The sequence below is a fragment of the Nerophis lumbriciformis genome, linkage group LG13 (assembly GCF_033978685.3).
Source record: "Nerophis lumbriciformis linkage group LG13, RoL_Nlum_v2.1, whole genome shotgun sequence".
NCBI classification, from domain to species: Eukaryota; Metazoa; Chordata; class Actinopteri; order Syngnathiformes; family Syngnathidae; genus Nerophis; species Nerophis lumbriciformis.
In genome coordinates, this window is record NC_084560.2 from 5,343,662 (window position 1) to 5,357,016 (window position 13,355).

Here is a 13,355-nt window from a genome sequence, read left to right on the forward strand (position 1 = left end):
CAGCCTCTCCCTGTCTGCTGCAGTGCAGCTGCCGTACCATACCGTAATACAGTAGGTCAGCAGGCTCTCGATGGACGAGCGGTAGAAGGTCAGCAGCAGGTCAGGCTTCAGGTTGTACTTCCTGAGGACTCTAAGGAAGTGTAGCCGCTGCTGAGCCTTCTTGATGATTGATGTGGTGTTGACTGTCCAGGAGAAGTCATTAGAGATGTGGACTCCAAGGTACCTGAAGGTGTGGACCCTCTCTACACCCTCTCTACATTAATCCGATTACAAAATAAAAGCATCATTTGACGGCGCAATCGTGTTTGTTGTCAAAGACGTAAACGAGCGAGTTAAAAGTTTTAAACAAGAGCTCAAAAAAAAAAAGTGTGCAAAATTCAATATCTATCGATTTATCAAAAAATGCTACTTTAAGTTCCCAAATGCCAATTTAGATATGGAATAAAGCTCCCGCTGTAGAAGGGTTCCTTCAACGTATTCCATTTATCCTGGACTTTCAAACTATCATTTTTCCAAGTTCCAAAAAAATTCCAAGATTTTCCAGAATTCCAGGTTTTCCGGGAAATGTTTTCTCATTCAAAATTAATTGGCCATTTTTTAAACTTCCACTATTCCACCTTCAACATATTCCAATCATCCTGGACATTCAAACTATCCATTTTTCCAATTTCCCAAAAAATTCCAGGATTTTCCAGAATTCCAGGTTTTCCGGGAAATTGTTTCCCATTCAAAATTAATTGGCTATTTTTCAAACTTCAACCATTCCACCTTCAACATACTCATTCAAACTATAATTTTTCCAATTTCCCAAAAAATTCCAGGATTTTCCAGAATTCCAGGTTTTCCGGGAAATTGTTTCCCATTCAAAATTAAGTGGCCATTTTTCAAACTACCACCATTCCATCTTCAACGTATTCCATGTATCCTGGACTTTCAAACTATCATTTTTCCAAGTTCCAAAAAAATTCCAAGATTTTCCAGAATTCCAGGTTTTCCGGGAAATGTTTTCTCATTCAAAATTAATTGGCCATTTTTTAAACTTCCACCATTCCACCTTCAACATATTCCAATCATCCTGGACATTCAAACTATCCATTTTCCAATTCCCCCAAAAATTCCAGGATTTTCCAGAATTCCAGGTTTTCTGGGAAATTGTTTCCCATTCAAAATTAATTGGCTATTTTTCAAACTTCAACCATTCCACCTTCAACATACTCATTCAAACTATAATTTTTCCAATTTCCCAAAAAATTCCAGGATTTTCCAGAATTCCAGGTTTTCTGGAAAATGTTTTCCCATTCAAAATTAAGTGGCCATTTTTCAAACTTCCACCATTCCACCTTCAACATATTCCAATCATCCTGGACATTCAAACTATCCATTTTTCCAAATTCCAAAAAAATTCCAGGATTTTCCAGAATTCCTGGTTTTCCAAAGCCCTATTTCTACCCTTTTTTCCTCCCACATTTTTCAACCCACTTCAACCATCAAAACATTCCTCTTATTTAGGACACCAAACTAAGTTGTTTTTTCAACTGGAAAAATTCCCAGTTTTCCCAAAATTCCAGGAATTCCGTAAATCCATTTCTCAATTAAAAATGTTACTACTTCATTTCTCAACCGTTTTGAACAATTCCAACACCCACCATCCAGAACATTCACATTTTTGGCATTTTCCCCCAAAAATCCTCTTTTCCTCAAATTCCCAATTTTCTATGAAATTATAATATTATTTATCATTTAAATGCCTTTGGGCTCTTATTTTGGAAGTTTCTTCACACGCAACTTTTGTTGTCGCCGCATGCGTCAGGTAGCTCATTTCGACGGAACACCTGCCAGGTAATAAACAGGCTCGTGATGACGTAATCGTGCCCTTAATGTGACGGTGGATTGTTGGGAGTCGATCATTCCACATGCACCCACAATGCAACGCGGCTCCTCTCCGTACGCCGCGCGGTCCACGCAGAGGCTCTAAGCCCCCCACGGGAGAGACGTCACCAGGCTGGGGCGCATCATCGAGCCGAGTCCCGCCGAGGACGTCAGGATCGCTTTCTTCCCCTCCGAAGGCGAGATGCTCCTCGGCGGCCAGAGGAGAGGACGCGCGCAGCGGCTCCGCCATCCGAGCTCCGGCAAGACGGGAGACATGAGCGCCTCGTAGCCGCCACTCGTCCTGCGTGCCAGCATGCCTGTCAGGAGGGGACACGTCGCGCCACAGAACACCTTTCTGGGAATTATCATCCGCAAATTCGAGGGTCAGAGTGAGTAACGCCGACTTCCTGCTTCCTGTCCGCGACGAAAATAAAAGCATATTTAGTCAAATGCGAAGAATATTTACCGAGTAAATAAAAGCCTCTTTGAAGGAAAAAAAGACTAATTGTGTGGATGCTCCAAAATATTCACACTATTAGTCTTTTCTACAACAAAACTCATCTTATTATTATTATTTTTCTTCTTTTGGCACAGTTTTCACCCGATTCAATCCGTTCCAACTTCAGAGTGTTCAGCCTATTCGGGAATTGCAAATTTAAAAAAAAAATCCCAAAATTAATTGGCCATTTTTCAAATTTCAACCATGCCACCTTCAACATACTCCACTCATACTGGACATTCAAACTATCATTTTTCCAATTTCCCCAAAAATTCCAGGATTTTCCAGAATTCCAGGTTTTCCGGGAAATTGTTTCCCATTCAAAATTAATTGGCTATTTTTCAAACGTCAACCATTCCACCTTCAACATATTCCACTCATCCTGGACATTCAAACTATCCATTTTTCCAATTTCCCAAAAAATTCCAGGATTTTCCAGAATTCCAGGTTTCCTGGAAAATGTTTTCCCATTCAAAATTAATTTCAAACTTCCACCATTCCACCTTCAACATATTCCATTTATCCTGGATTTTCAAACTTTAATTTTTCCAAGTTCCCCAAAAATTCCAGGATTTTCCAGAATTCCAGGTTTTCCGGGAAATTGTTTCCCATTCAAAATTAAGTGGCTATTTTTCAAACTTCAACCATTCCACCTTCAACATATTCCAGTCATCCTGGACATTCAAACTATCATTTTTCCAAGTTCCAAAAAAGTCCAGGATTTTCCAGAATTCCAGGTTTTCCGGGAAATTGTTTCCCATTCAAAATTAATTGGCCATTTTTCAAACTTCAACCATTCCACCTTCAACATATTCCACTCATCCTGGACTTTCAAACTATAATTTTTCCAAGTTTCAAAAAAATTCCAGGATTTTCCAGAATTCCAGGTTTTCCGGGAAATTGTTTCCCATTCAAAATTAATTGGCTATTTTTCAAACGTCAACCATTCCACCTTCAACATATTCCACTCATCCTGGACTTTCAAACTATCATTTTTCCAAGTTCCAAAAAAATTCCAGGATTTTCCAGAATTCCAGGTTTTCCGGGAAATTGTTTCCCATTCAAAATGAATTGGCTATTTTTCAAACTTCCACCATTCCACCTTCAACATATTCCACTCATCCTGGACATTCAAACTATCATTTTTCCAAGTTCCCCAAAAATTCCAGGATTTTCCAGAATTCCAGGTTTTCCGGGAAATTGTTTCCCATTCAAAATTAATTGGCTATTTTTCAAACTTCAACCATTCCACCTTCAACATATTCCACTCATACTGGACATTCAAACTATAATTTTTCCAATTTCCCAAAAAATTCCAGGATTTTCCAGAATTCCAGGTTTTCCGGGAAATTGTTTCCCATTCAAAATTAATTGGCTATTTTTCAAACTTCAACCATTCCACCTTCAACATATTCCACTCATCCTGGACATTCAAACTATCCATTTTTCCAATTTCCCCAAAAATTCCAGGATTTTCCAGAATTCCAGATTTTCCGGGAAATTGTTTCCCATTCAAAATTAATTGGCTATTTTTCAAACTTCCACCATTCCACCTTCAATATATTCCACTCATCCTGGACATTCAAACTATAATTTTTCCAATATCCCCAAAAATTCCAGGATTTTCCAGAATTCCAGGTTTTCCGGGAAATTGTTTCCCATTCAAAATTAATTGGCTATTTTTCAAACTTCAACCATTCCACCTTCAACATATTCCACTCATCCTGGGCATTCAAACTATCATTTTTCCAAGTTCCAAAAAATTCCAGGATTTTCCAGAATTCCAGGTTTTCTGGAAACGGTTTTCCCATTCAAAATTAAGTGGCCATTTTTCAAACTTCCACCATTCCACCTTCAACATATTCCACTCATCCTGTACATTCAAACTGTCAATTTTTCTAAATTCCAACAAATTCAAGGGTTTTCCAGAATTCCAGGTTTTCCGGGAATTTTTTTTCCCATTGAAAATTAATTGGCCATTTTTCAAACTTCAACCATTCCACCTTCAACATATTCCACTCATCCTGAACATTCAAACTATAATTTTTCCAAGTTCCAAAAAAAATTCCATCATTCCACCTTCAACATATTCCACTCATCCTGGACTTTCAAACTATCATTTTTCCAAGTTTCAAAAAAATTCCAGGATTTTCCAGAATTCCAGGTTTTCCGGGAAATTGTTTCCCATTCAAAATTAATTGGCTATTTTTCAAACTTCAACCATTCCACCTTCAACATATTCCACTCATCCTGGACTTTCAAACTATCATTTTTCCAAGTTTCAAAAAAATTCCAGGATTTTCCAGAATTCCAGGTTTTCCGGGAAATTGTTTCCCATTCAAAATTAATTGGCTATTTTTCAAACTTCAACCATTCCACCTTCAACATACTCATTCAAACTATAATTTTTCCAATTTCCCAAAAAATTCCAGGATTTTCCAGAATTCCAGGTTTTCCGGGAAATTGTTTCCCATTCAAAATTAAGTGGCCATTTTTCAAACTACCACCATTCCATCTTCAACGTATTCCATTTATCCTGGACTTTCAAACTATCATTTTTCCAAGTTTCAAAAAAATTCCAGGATTTTCCAGAATTCCAGGTTTTCCGGGAAATTGTTTCCCATTCAAAATTAATTGGCTATTTTTCAAACTTCAACCATTCCACCTTCAACATATTCCACTCATCCTGGACATTCAAACTATCATTTTTCCAAGTTCCAAAAAATTCCAGGATTTTCCAGAATTCCAGATTTTCCGGGAAATTGTTTCCCATTCAAAATTAATTGGCCATTTTTTAAACTTCCACCATTCCACCTTCAACATATTCCAATCATCCTGGACATTCAAACTATCCATTTTTCCAATTTCCCAAAAAATTCCAGGATTTTCCAGAATTCCAGGTTTTCTGGGAAATTGTTTCCCATTCAAAATTAAGTGGCCATTTTTCAAACTTCCACCATTCCACCTTCAACGTATTCCATTTATCCTGGACTTTCAAACTATAATTTTTCCAAGTTCCCAAAAAATTCCAGGATTTTCCAGAATTCCAGATTTTCCGGGAAATTGTTTCCCATTCAAAATTAATTGGCTATTTTTCAAACGTCAACCATTCCACCTTCAACATATTCCACTCATACTGGACATTCAAACTATAATTTTTCCAATTTCCCAAAAAATTCCAGGATTTTCCAGAATTCCAGATTTTCCGGGAAATTGTTTCCCATTCAAAATTAATTGGCTATTTTTCAAACGTCAACCATTCCACCTTCAACATATTCCACTCATCCTGGACTTTCAAACTATCATTTTTCCAATTTCCCCAAAAATTCCAGGATTTTCCAGAATTCCAGGTTTTCCGGGAAATTGTTTCCCATTCAAAATTAATTGGCTATTTTTCAAACGTCAACCATTCCACCTTCAACATATTCCACTCATCCTGGACTTTCAAACTATCATTTTTCCAATTTCCCCAAAAATTCCAGGATTTTCCAGAATTCCAGGTTTTCCGGGAAATTGTTTCCCATTCAAAATTAATTGGCTATTTTTTCAAACTTCCACCATTCCACCTTCAACATATTCCACTCATACTGGACATTCAAACTATCATTTTTCCAAGTTCCAAAAAATTCCAGGATTTTCCAGAATTCCAGGTTTTCTGGAAAATGTTTTCCCATTCAAAATTAAGTGGCCATTTTTCAAACTTCCACCATTCCACCCTCAACATATTCCACTCATCCTGTACATTCAAACTGTCAATTTTTCTAAATTCCAACAAATTCAAGGGTTTTCCAGAATTCCAGGTTTTCCGGGAATTTTTTTTCCCATTGAAAATTAATTGGCCATTTTTCAAACTTCAACCATTCCACCTTTAACATATTCCAATCATCCTGAACATTCAAACTATCATTTTTCCAAGTTCCAAAAAAAATTCCATCATTCCACCTTCAACATATTCCATTTATCCTGGACTTTCAAACTATCATTTTTCCAATTTCCCCAAAAATTCCAGGATTTTCCAGAATTCCAGGTTTTCCGGGAAATTGTTTCCCATTCAAAATTAATTGGCCATTTTTCAAACTTCAACCATTCCACCTTCAACATATTCCACTCATCCTGGACTTTCAAACTATCATTTTTCCAAGTTTCAAAAAAATTCCAGGATTTTCCAGAATTCCAGGTTTTCCGGGAAATTGTTTCCCATTCAAAATTAATTGGCTATTTTTCAAACTTCAACCATTCCACCTTCAACATACTCATTCAAACTATAATTTTTCCAATTTCCCAAAAAATTCCAGGATTTTCCAGAATTCCAGGTTTTCCGGGAAATTGTTTCCCATTCAAAATTAAGTGGCCATTTTTCAAACTACCACCATTCCATCTTCAACGTATTCCATTTATCCTGGACTTTCAAACTATCATTTTTCCAAGTTTCAAAAAAATTCCAGGATTTTCCAGAATTCCAGGTTTTCCGGGAAATTGTTTCCCATTCAAAATTAATTGGCTATTTTTCAAACTTCAACCATTCCACCTTCAACATATTCCACTCATCCTGGACATTCAAACTATCATTTTTCCAAGTTCCAAAAAATTCCAGGATTTTCCAGAATTCCAGATTTTCCGGGAAATTGTTTCCCATTCAAAATTAATTGGCCATTTTTTAAACTTCCACCATTCCACCTTCAACATATTCCAATCATCCTGGACATTCAAACTATCCATTTTTCCAATTTCCCAAAAAATTCCAGGATTTTCCAGAATTCCAGGTTTTCCGGGAAATTGTTTCCCATTCAAAATTAAGTGGCCATTTTTCAAACTTCCACCATTCCACCTTCAACGTATTCCATTTATCCTGGACTTTCAAACTATAATTTTTCCAAGTTCCCAAAAAATTCCAGGATTTTCCAGAATTCCAGATTTTCCGGGAAATTGTTTCCCATTCAAAATTAATTGGCTATTTTTCAAACGTCAACCATTCCACCTTCAACATATTCCACTCATACTGGACATTCAAACTATAATTTTTCCAATTTCCCAAAAAATTCCAGGATTTTCCAGAATTCCAGATTTTCCGGGAAATTGTTTCCCATTCAAAATTAATTGGCTATTTTTCAAACGTCAACCATTCCACCTTCAACATATTCCACTCATCCTGGACTTTCAAACTATCATTTTTCCAATTTCCCCAAAAATTCCAGGATTTTCCAGAATTCCAGGTTTTCCGGGAAATTGTTTCCCATTCAAAATTAATTGGCTATTTTTCAAACGTCAACCATTCCACCTTCAACATATTCCACTCATCCTGGACTTTCAAACTATCATTTTTCCAATTTCCCCAAAAATTCCAGGATTTTCCAGAATTCCAGGTTTTCCGGGAAATTGTTTCCCATTCAAAATTAATTGGCTATTTTTTCAAACTTCCACCATTCCACCTTCAACATATTCCACTCATACTGGACATTCAAACTATCATTTTTCCAAGTTCCAAAAAATTCCAGGATTTTCCAGAATTCCAGGTTTTCTGGAAAATGTTTTCCCATTCAAAATTAAGTGGCCATTTTTCAAACTTCCACCATTCCACCCTCAACATATTCCACTCATCCTGTACATTCAAACTGTCAATTTTTCTAAATTCCAACAAATTCAAGGGTTTTCCAGAATTCCAGGTTTTCCGGGAATTTTTTTTCCCATTGAAAATTAATTGGCCATTTTTCAAACTTCAACCATTCCACCTTTAACATATTCCAATCATCCTGAACATTCAAACTATCATTTTTCCAAGTTCCAAAAAAAATTCCATCATTCCACCTTCAACATATTCCATTTATCCTGGACTTTCAAACTATCATTTTTCCAATTTCCCCAAAAATTCCAGGATTTTCCAGAATTCCAGGTTTTCCGGGAAATTGTTTCCCATTCAAAATTAATTGGCCATTTTTCAAACTTCAACCATTCCACCTTCAACATATTCCACTCATCCTGGACTTTCAAACTATCATTTTTCCAAGTTTCAAAAAAATGCCAAGATTTTCCAGAATTCCAGGTTTTCCGGGAAATTGTTTCCCATTCAAAATTAAGTGGCCATTTTTCAAACTTCCACCATTCCACCTTCAACGTATTCCATTTATCCTGGACTTTCAAACTATCATTTTTCCAAGTTCCAAAAAAATTCCAAGATTTTCCAGAATTCCAGGTTTTCCGAGAAATGTTTTCTCATTCAAAATTAATTGGCCATTTTTTTAAACTTCCACCATTCCACCTTCAACATATTCCAATCATCCTGGACATTCAAACTATCCATTTTTCCAAGTTCCAGGATTTTCCAGAATTCCTGGTTTTCCAAAGCCCTATTTCTATCCTTTTTTCCTCCCACATTTTTCAACCCACATTCCTCTTATTCAGGACACAAAACTAAGTTGTTTTTTCAACTGGAAAAATTCCCAGTTTTCCCAAAATTCCAGGAATTCCGTAAATCCATTTCTCAATTAAAAATGTTACTACTTCATTTCTCAACCGTTTTGAACAATTCCAACACCCACCATCCAGAACATTCACATTTTTGGCATTTCCCCCAAAAAATCCTCTTTTCCTCAAATTCCCAATTTTCTATGAAATTTCCCAGTGAAATGAATGGCACATTTTTCAAAGATCCACAATTCCCACATTGTTCATCCAATTCAAAGTGTTCCTACTTCAAACTGTTCAGCCTATTCGGGAATCACAGTCTTTCCCTTGACAAATTCCAAAAAATTCCCAGATTTCCCAGAATTTCAGGTTTTCCGGGACATGTTTCCAATTCAAAATGAATTGGCCATTTTTCAAACTTCAACCATTCCACCTTCAACATATTAGACTCATCCTGGACATTCAAACTATCATTTTTCCAAGTTCCCAAAAAATTCCAGGATTTTCCAGAATTCCAGGTTTTCTGGAAAATGTTTTCCCATTCAAAATTAAGTGGCCATTTTTCAAACTTCCACCATTCCACCTTCAACATATTCCAATCATCCTGGACATTCAAACTATCCATTTTCCCAAATTCCCAAAAAATTCCAGGATTTTCCAGAATTCCTGGTTTTCCAAAGCCCTATATCTACCCTTTTTTCCTCCCACATTTTTCTACCCACTTCAACCATCAAAACATTCCTCTTAATTAGGACACAAAACTAAGTTGTTTTTTTTAACTGGAAAAATTCCCAGTTTTCCCAAAATTCCAGGAATTCCGTAAATCCATTTCTCAATTAAAAATGTTACTACTTCATTTCTCGACCGTTTTGAACAATTCCAACACCCACCATTCAGAACATTCACATTTTTTGGCATTTTTCCTCAAATTCCCAAATTTCTATGAAATTTCCCAGTGAAATGAATGGCACATTTTTCAAAGATCCACAATTCCCACATTGTTCATCCAATTCAAAGTGTTCCTACTTCAAACTGTTCAGCCTATTCGGGAATCACAGTCTTTCTCTTGACAAATTCCAAAAAATTCCCAGATTTCCCAGAATTCCAGGTTTTCCGGGAAATTGTTTCCCATTCAAAATTAATTGGCTATTTTTCAAACTTCAACCATTCCACCTTCAACATATTCCACTCATCCTGGACTTTCAAACTATCATTTTTCCAAGTTCCAAAAAAATTCCAAGATTTTCCAGAATTCCAGGTTTTCTGCTAAATGTTTTCCCATTCAAAATTAATTGGCCATTTTTCAAACTTCCACCATTCCACCTTCAACATATTCCATTTATCCTGGACTTTCAAACTATCATTTTTCCAAGTTCTAAAAAAAATTCCAAGATTTTCCAGAATTCCAGGTTTTCCGGGAAATGTTTTCTCATTCATAATTAATTGGTCATTTTTTTAACTTCCACCATTCCACCTTCAACATATTCCAATCATCCTGGACATTCAAACTATCCGTTTTTCCAAGTTCCAAAAAAATTCCAGGATTTTCCAGAATTCCTGGTTTTCCAAAGCCCTATTTCTACCCTTTTTTCCTCCCACATTTTTCAATCCACTTCAACCATCAAAACATTCCTCTTAATTAGGACACAAAACTAAGTTGTTTTTTCAACTGGAAAAATTCCCAGTTTTCCCAAAATTCCAGGAATTCCGTAAATCCATTTCTCAATTAAAAATGTTACTACTTCATTTCTCGACCGTTTTGAACAATTCCAACACCCACCATTCAGAACATTCACATTTTTTGGCATTTTCCCAAAAAAATCCTCTTTTCCTCAAATTCCCACATTTCTATGACATTTCCCAGTGAAATGAATGGCACATTTTTCAAAGATCCACAATTCCCACATTGTTCATCCAATTAAAAGCATTCCTACTTCAAACTGTTCAGCCTATTCGAGAATTGCAGTCTTTCCCTTGACAAATTCCAAAAATTCCCAGATTTCCCAGAATTCCAGGTTTTCCGGGACATTTTTCCATTTCAAAATGAATTGGCCATTTTTCAAACTTCAACCATTCCACCTTCAACATATTCCACTCATCCTGGACTTTCAAACTATCATTTTTCCAAGTTCCAAAAAAATTCCAAGATTTTCCAGAATTCCAGGTTTTCCGGGAAATGTTTTCTCATTCAAAATTAATTGGCCATTTTTCAAACTTCCACCATTCCACCTTCAACATATTCTACTCATCCTGGACATTAAAACGATAATTTTTCAAACTTCCAAGAAAATTCCAGGATTTTCCAGAAATCCAGGTTTCGAGAAATGTTTTCCCATTGAAAATTAATTGGCCATTTTTTAAACTTCCACCATTCCACCTTCAACATATTCCACTCATCATGGACATTAAAATAATATTTTTTCCAAGTTCCAAAACATTCCAGGAATTCCGAGAATTCCCGTTTTTTCAAACCCTTTTTTCACCCTTTTTTCTGTCGACTACTCCTTTCACATTTTTCAACCCACTTCAGCCATTCCATCGTCAATTAAATTCCATTTCTCAATTAAAAATGTTACTACTTCAACATTTTTCAACTATTCAGAACATTCACATTTGTTTGGCATTTTCCAAAAAATTCCCTCTTTTCCTGAAATTCCCATTGAAATGAATGGGACATTTTTTTTTTAATTCCACAACTCCTCCATTTTTCATCTAATTCAAACTATTTCAACTTCAAAATATTCAGCATATTCAGGAATGGTGTGTATTTCTTCCCAAAAAAATTCCAGGATTTTCCAGAATTCCAGGTTTTCCGGGAAATTTTTTCCCATTGAAAATTAATTGGCCATTTTTTAAACTTCCACCATTCCACTTTCAACATATTCCACTCATCCTGGACATTCAAACTATCATTTTTCCAAATTCTAGGATTTTCCAGAATTCCATGTTTTCCGGGAAAGTTTCTCCAATTCAAAATTAATTGGCCATTTTTTCAACATCAACCATTCCACCCTCAACATATTCCACTCATCCTGGATATTCCAACTATAATTTTTCCAAGTTCTAAAAAAATTCCAGGATTTTCCAGAATTCCAGGTTTTCCGGGAAATGTTTTCCCATTCAAAATGAATTGGCCATTTTTCAAACTTCAACCATTCCACCCTCAACATATTCCACTCATCCTGGACATTCAAACTGTCAATTTTTCTAAATTCCAACAAATTCAAGGGTTTTCCAGAATTCCAGGTTTTCCAGGAATTTTTTTTCCCATTGAAAATTAATTGGCCCTTTTTCAAACTTCAACCATTCCACCTTCAACATATTCCACTCATCCTGGACATTCAAAATATAATTTTTCCAAGTTCCAAAAAAATTCCAGGATTTTCCAGAATTCCAGGTTTTCCGGGAATTTTTTTCCCATTCAAAATTAAATGGCCATTTTTCAAACTTCAACCATTCCACCTTCAACATATTCCACTCATCCTGATCATCCTAACTATCCATTTTCCAAGTTCCAAAACATTCCAGGATTTTCCAGAATTCCAGGTTTCCCGGGAAATATTTTCCCATTTAAAATTAATTGGCCTTTTTTTTAAACTTCAACCATTCCACATTTAACATATTCCAATCATCCTGGACATTCAAACTATCATTTTTCCAAGTTCCAAAACAATTCCAGGATTTTCCAGAATTCCAGGTTTTCCGGCCATTTTTTCCCATTCAAAATTAATTGGAAATTTTTCAAACCTCAACCATTCATTCTTCAACATATTCCACTCATCCTGGACATTCAAACTATCATTATTCCAAGTTCCAAAAAAATTCCAGGATTTTCCAGAATCCCAGGTTTTCTGGGAAATTTTTCCCATTCAAAATTAATTGGCCATTTTTCAAACTTCAATTATTCCACCGTCAACATGATTCACTCATCCTGGACATTCAAACTATAATTTTTACAAGTTCCAAAAAAATCCAAGATTTTCCAGAATTCCTGGTTTTCCAAAGCCCTATTTCCACCCTTTTGTCTGGTGACCACTCCTCCCACATTTTTCAACCCACTTCAACCGTTCCACCATCAAAACATTCCTCTTAATCAGGACAAAAAACTAAGTTGTTTTTTCAACTGTAAATTTCCCAGTTTGCCCAAAATTCCAGGAATTCCATAAATCAATTTCTCAATTAAAAATGTTACTACTTCATTTCTCTACCGTTTTGAAAAATTCCAACACCCACCATCCAGAACATTAAAATTTGTTGGCATTTACCCCAAAAAATTATATTTTCCTCAAATTCCCAAATTTCCATGAAATTCCCATTGAAATGAATGGCACATTTTTCAAATATCCACAATCCCCACATTTTTCATCCAATTCAAAGCGTTTCTACTTCAAACTGTTCAGCCTATTCGGGAATCGCAGTCTTTCTCTTGACAAATTCCAAAAATTCCCAAATTTCCCAGAACTCTAGGTTTTCCGGGACATTTTTCCCATTAAAAATTAATTGGCCATTTTTCAAACTTCAACCATTCCACCGTCGATATATTTCACTCATCATGGACATTCAAACTATAATTTTTCCAAGTTCC

General features: G+C 35.8%; 1 protein-coding gene across 1 annotated transcript in view; it reads left to right on the forward strand.

Annotated features, from left to right (window-relative positions):
- Positions 1 to 1,905: 1,905 nt before the first annotated feature.
- Positions 1,906 to 13,355, forward strand: part of LOC133613886 (voltage-gated inwardly rectifying potassium channel KCNH7-like) — a 193,329-nt gene continuing 181,879 nt past the window's right edge. The window contains exon 1 of the mRNA XM_061971768.1: positions 1,906 to 2,258. Within this exon, the coding sequence (XP_061827752.1) occupies positions 2,183 to 2,258 (76 nt within the window). The 5' untranslated portion in view covers positions 1,906 to 2,182. The remainder of the gene's footprint in view (positions 2,259 to 13,355) is intronic.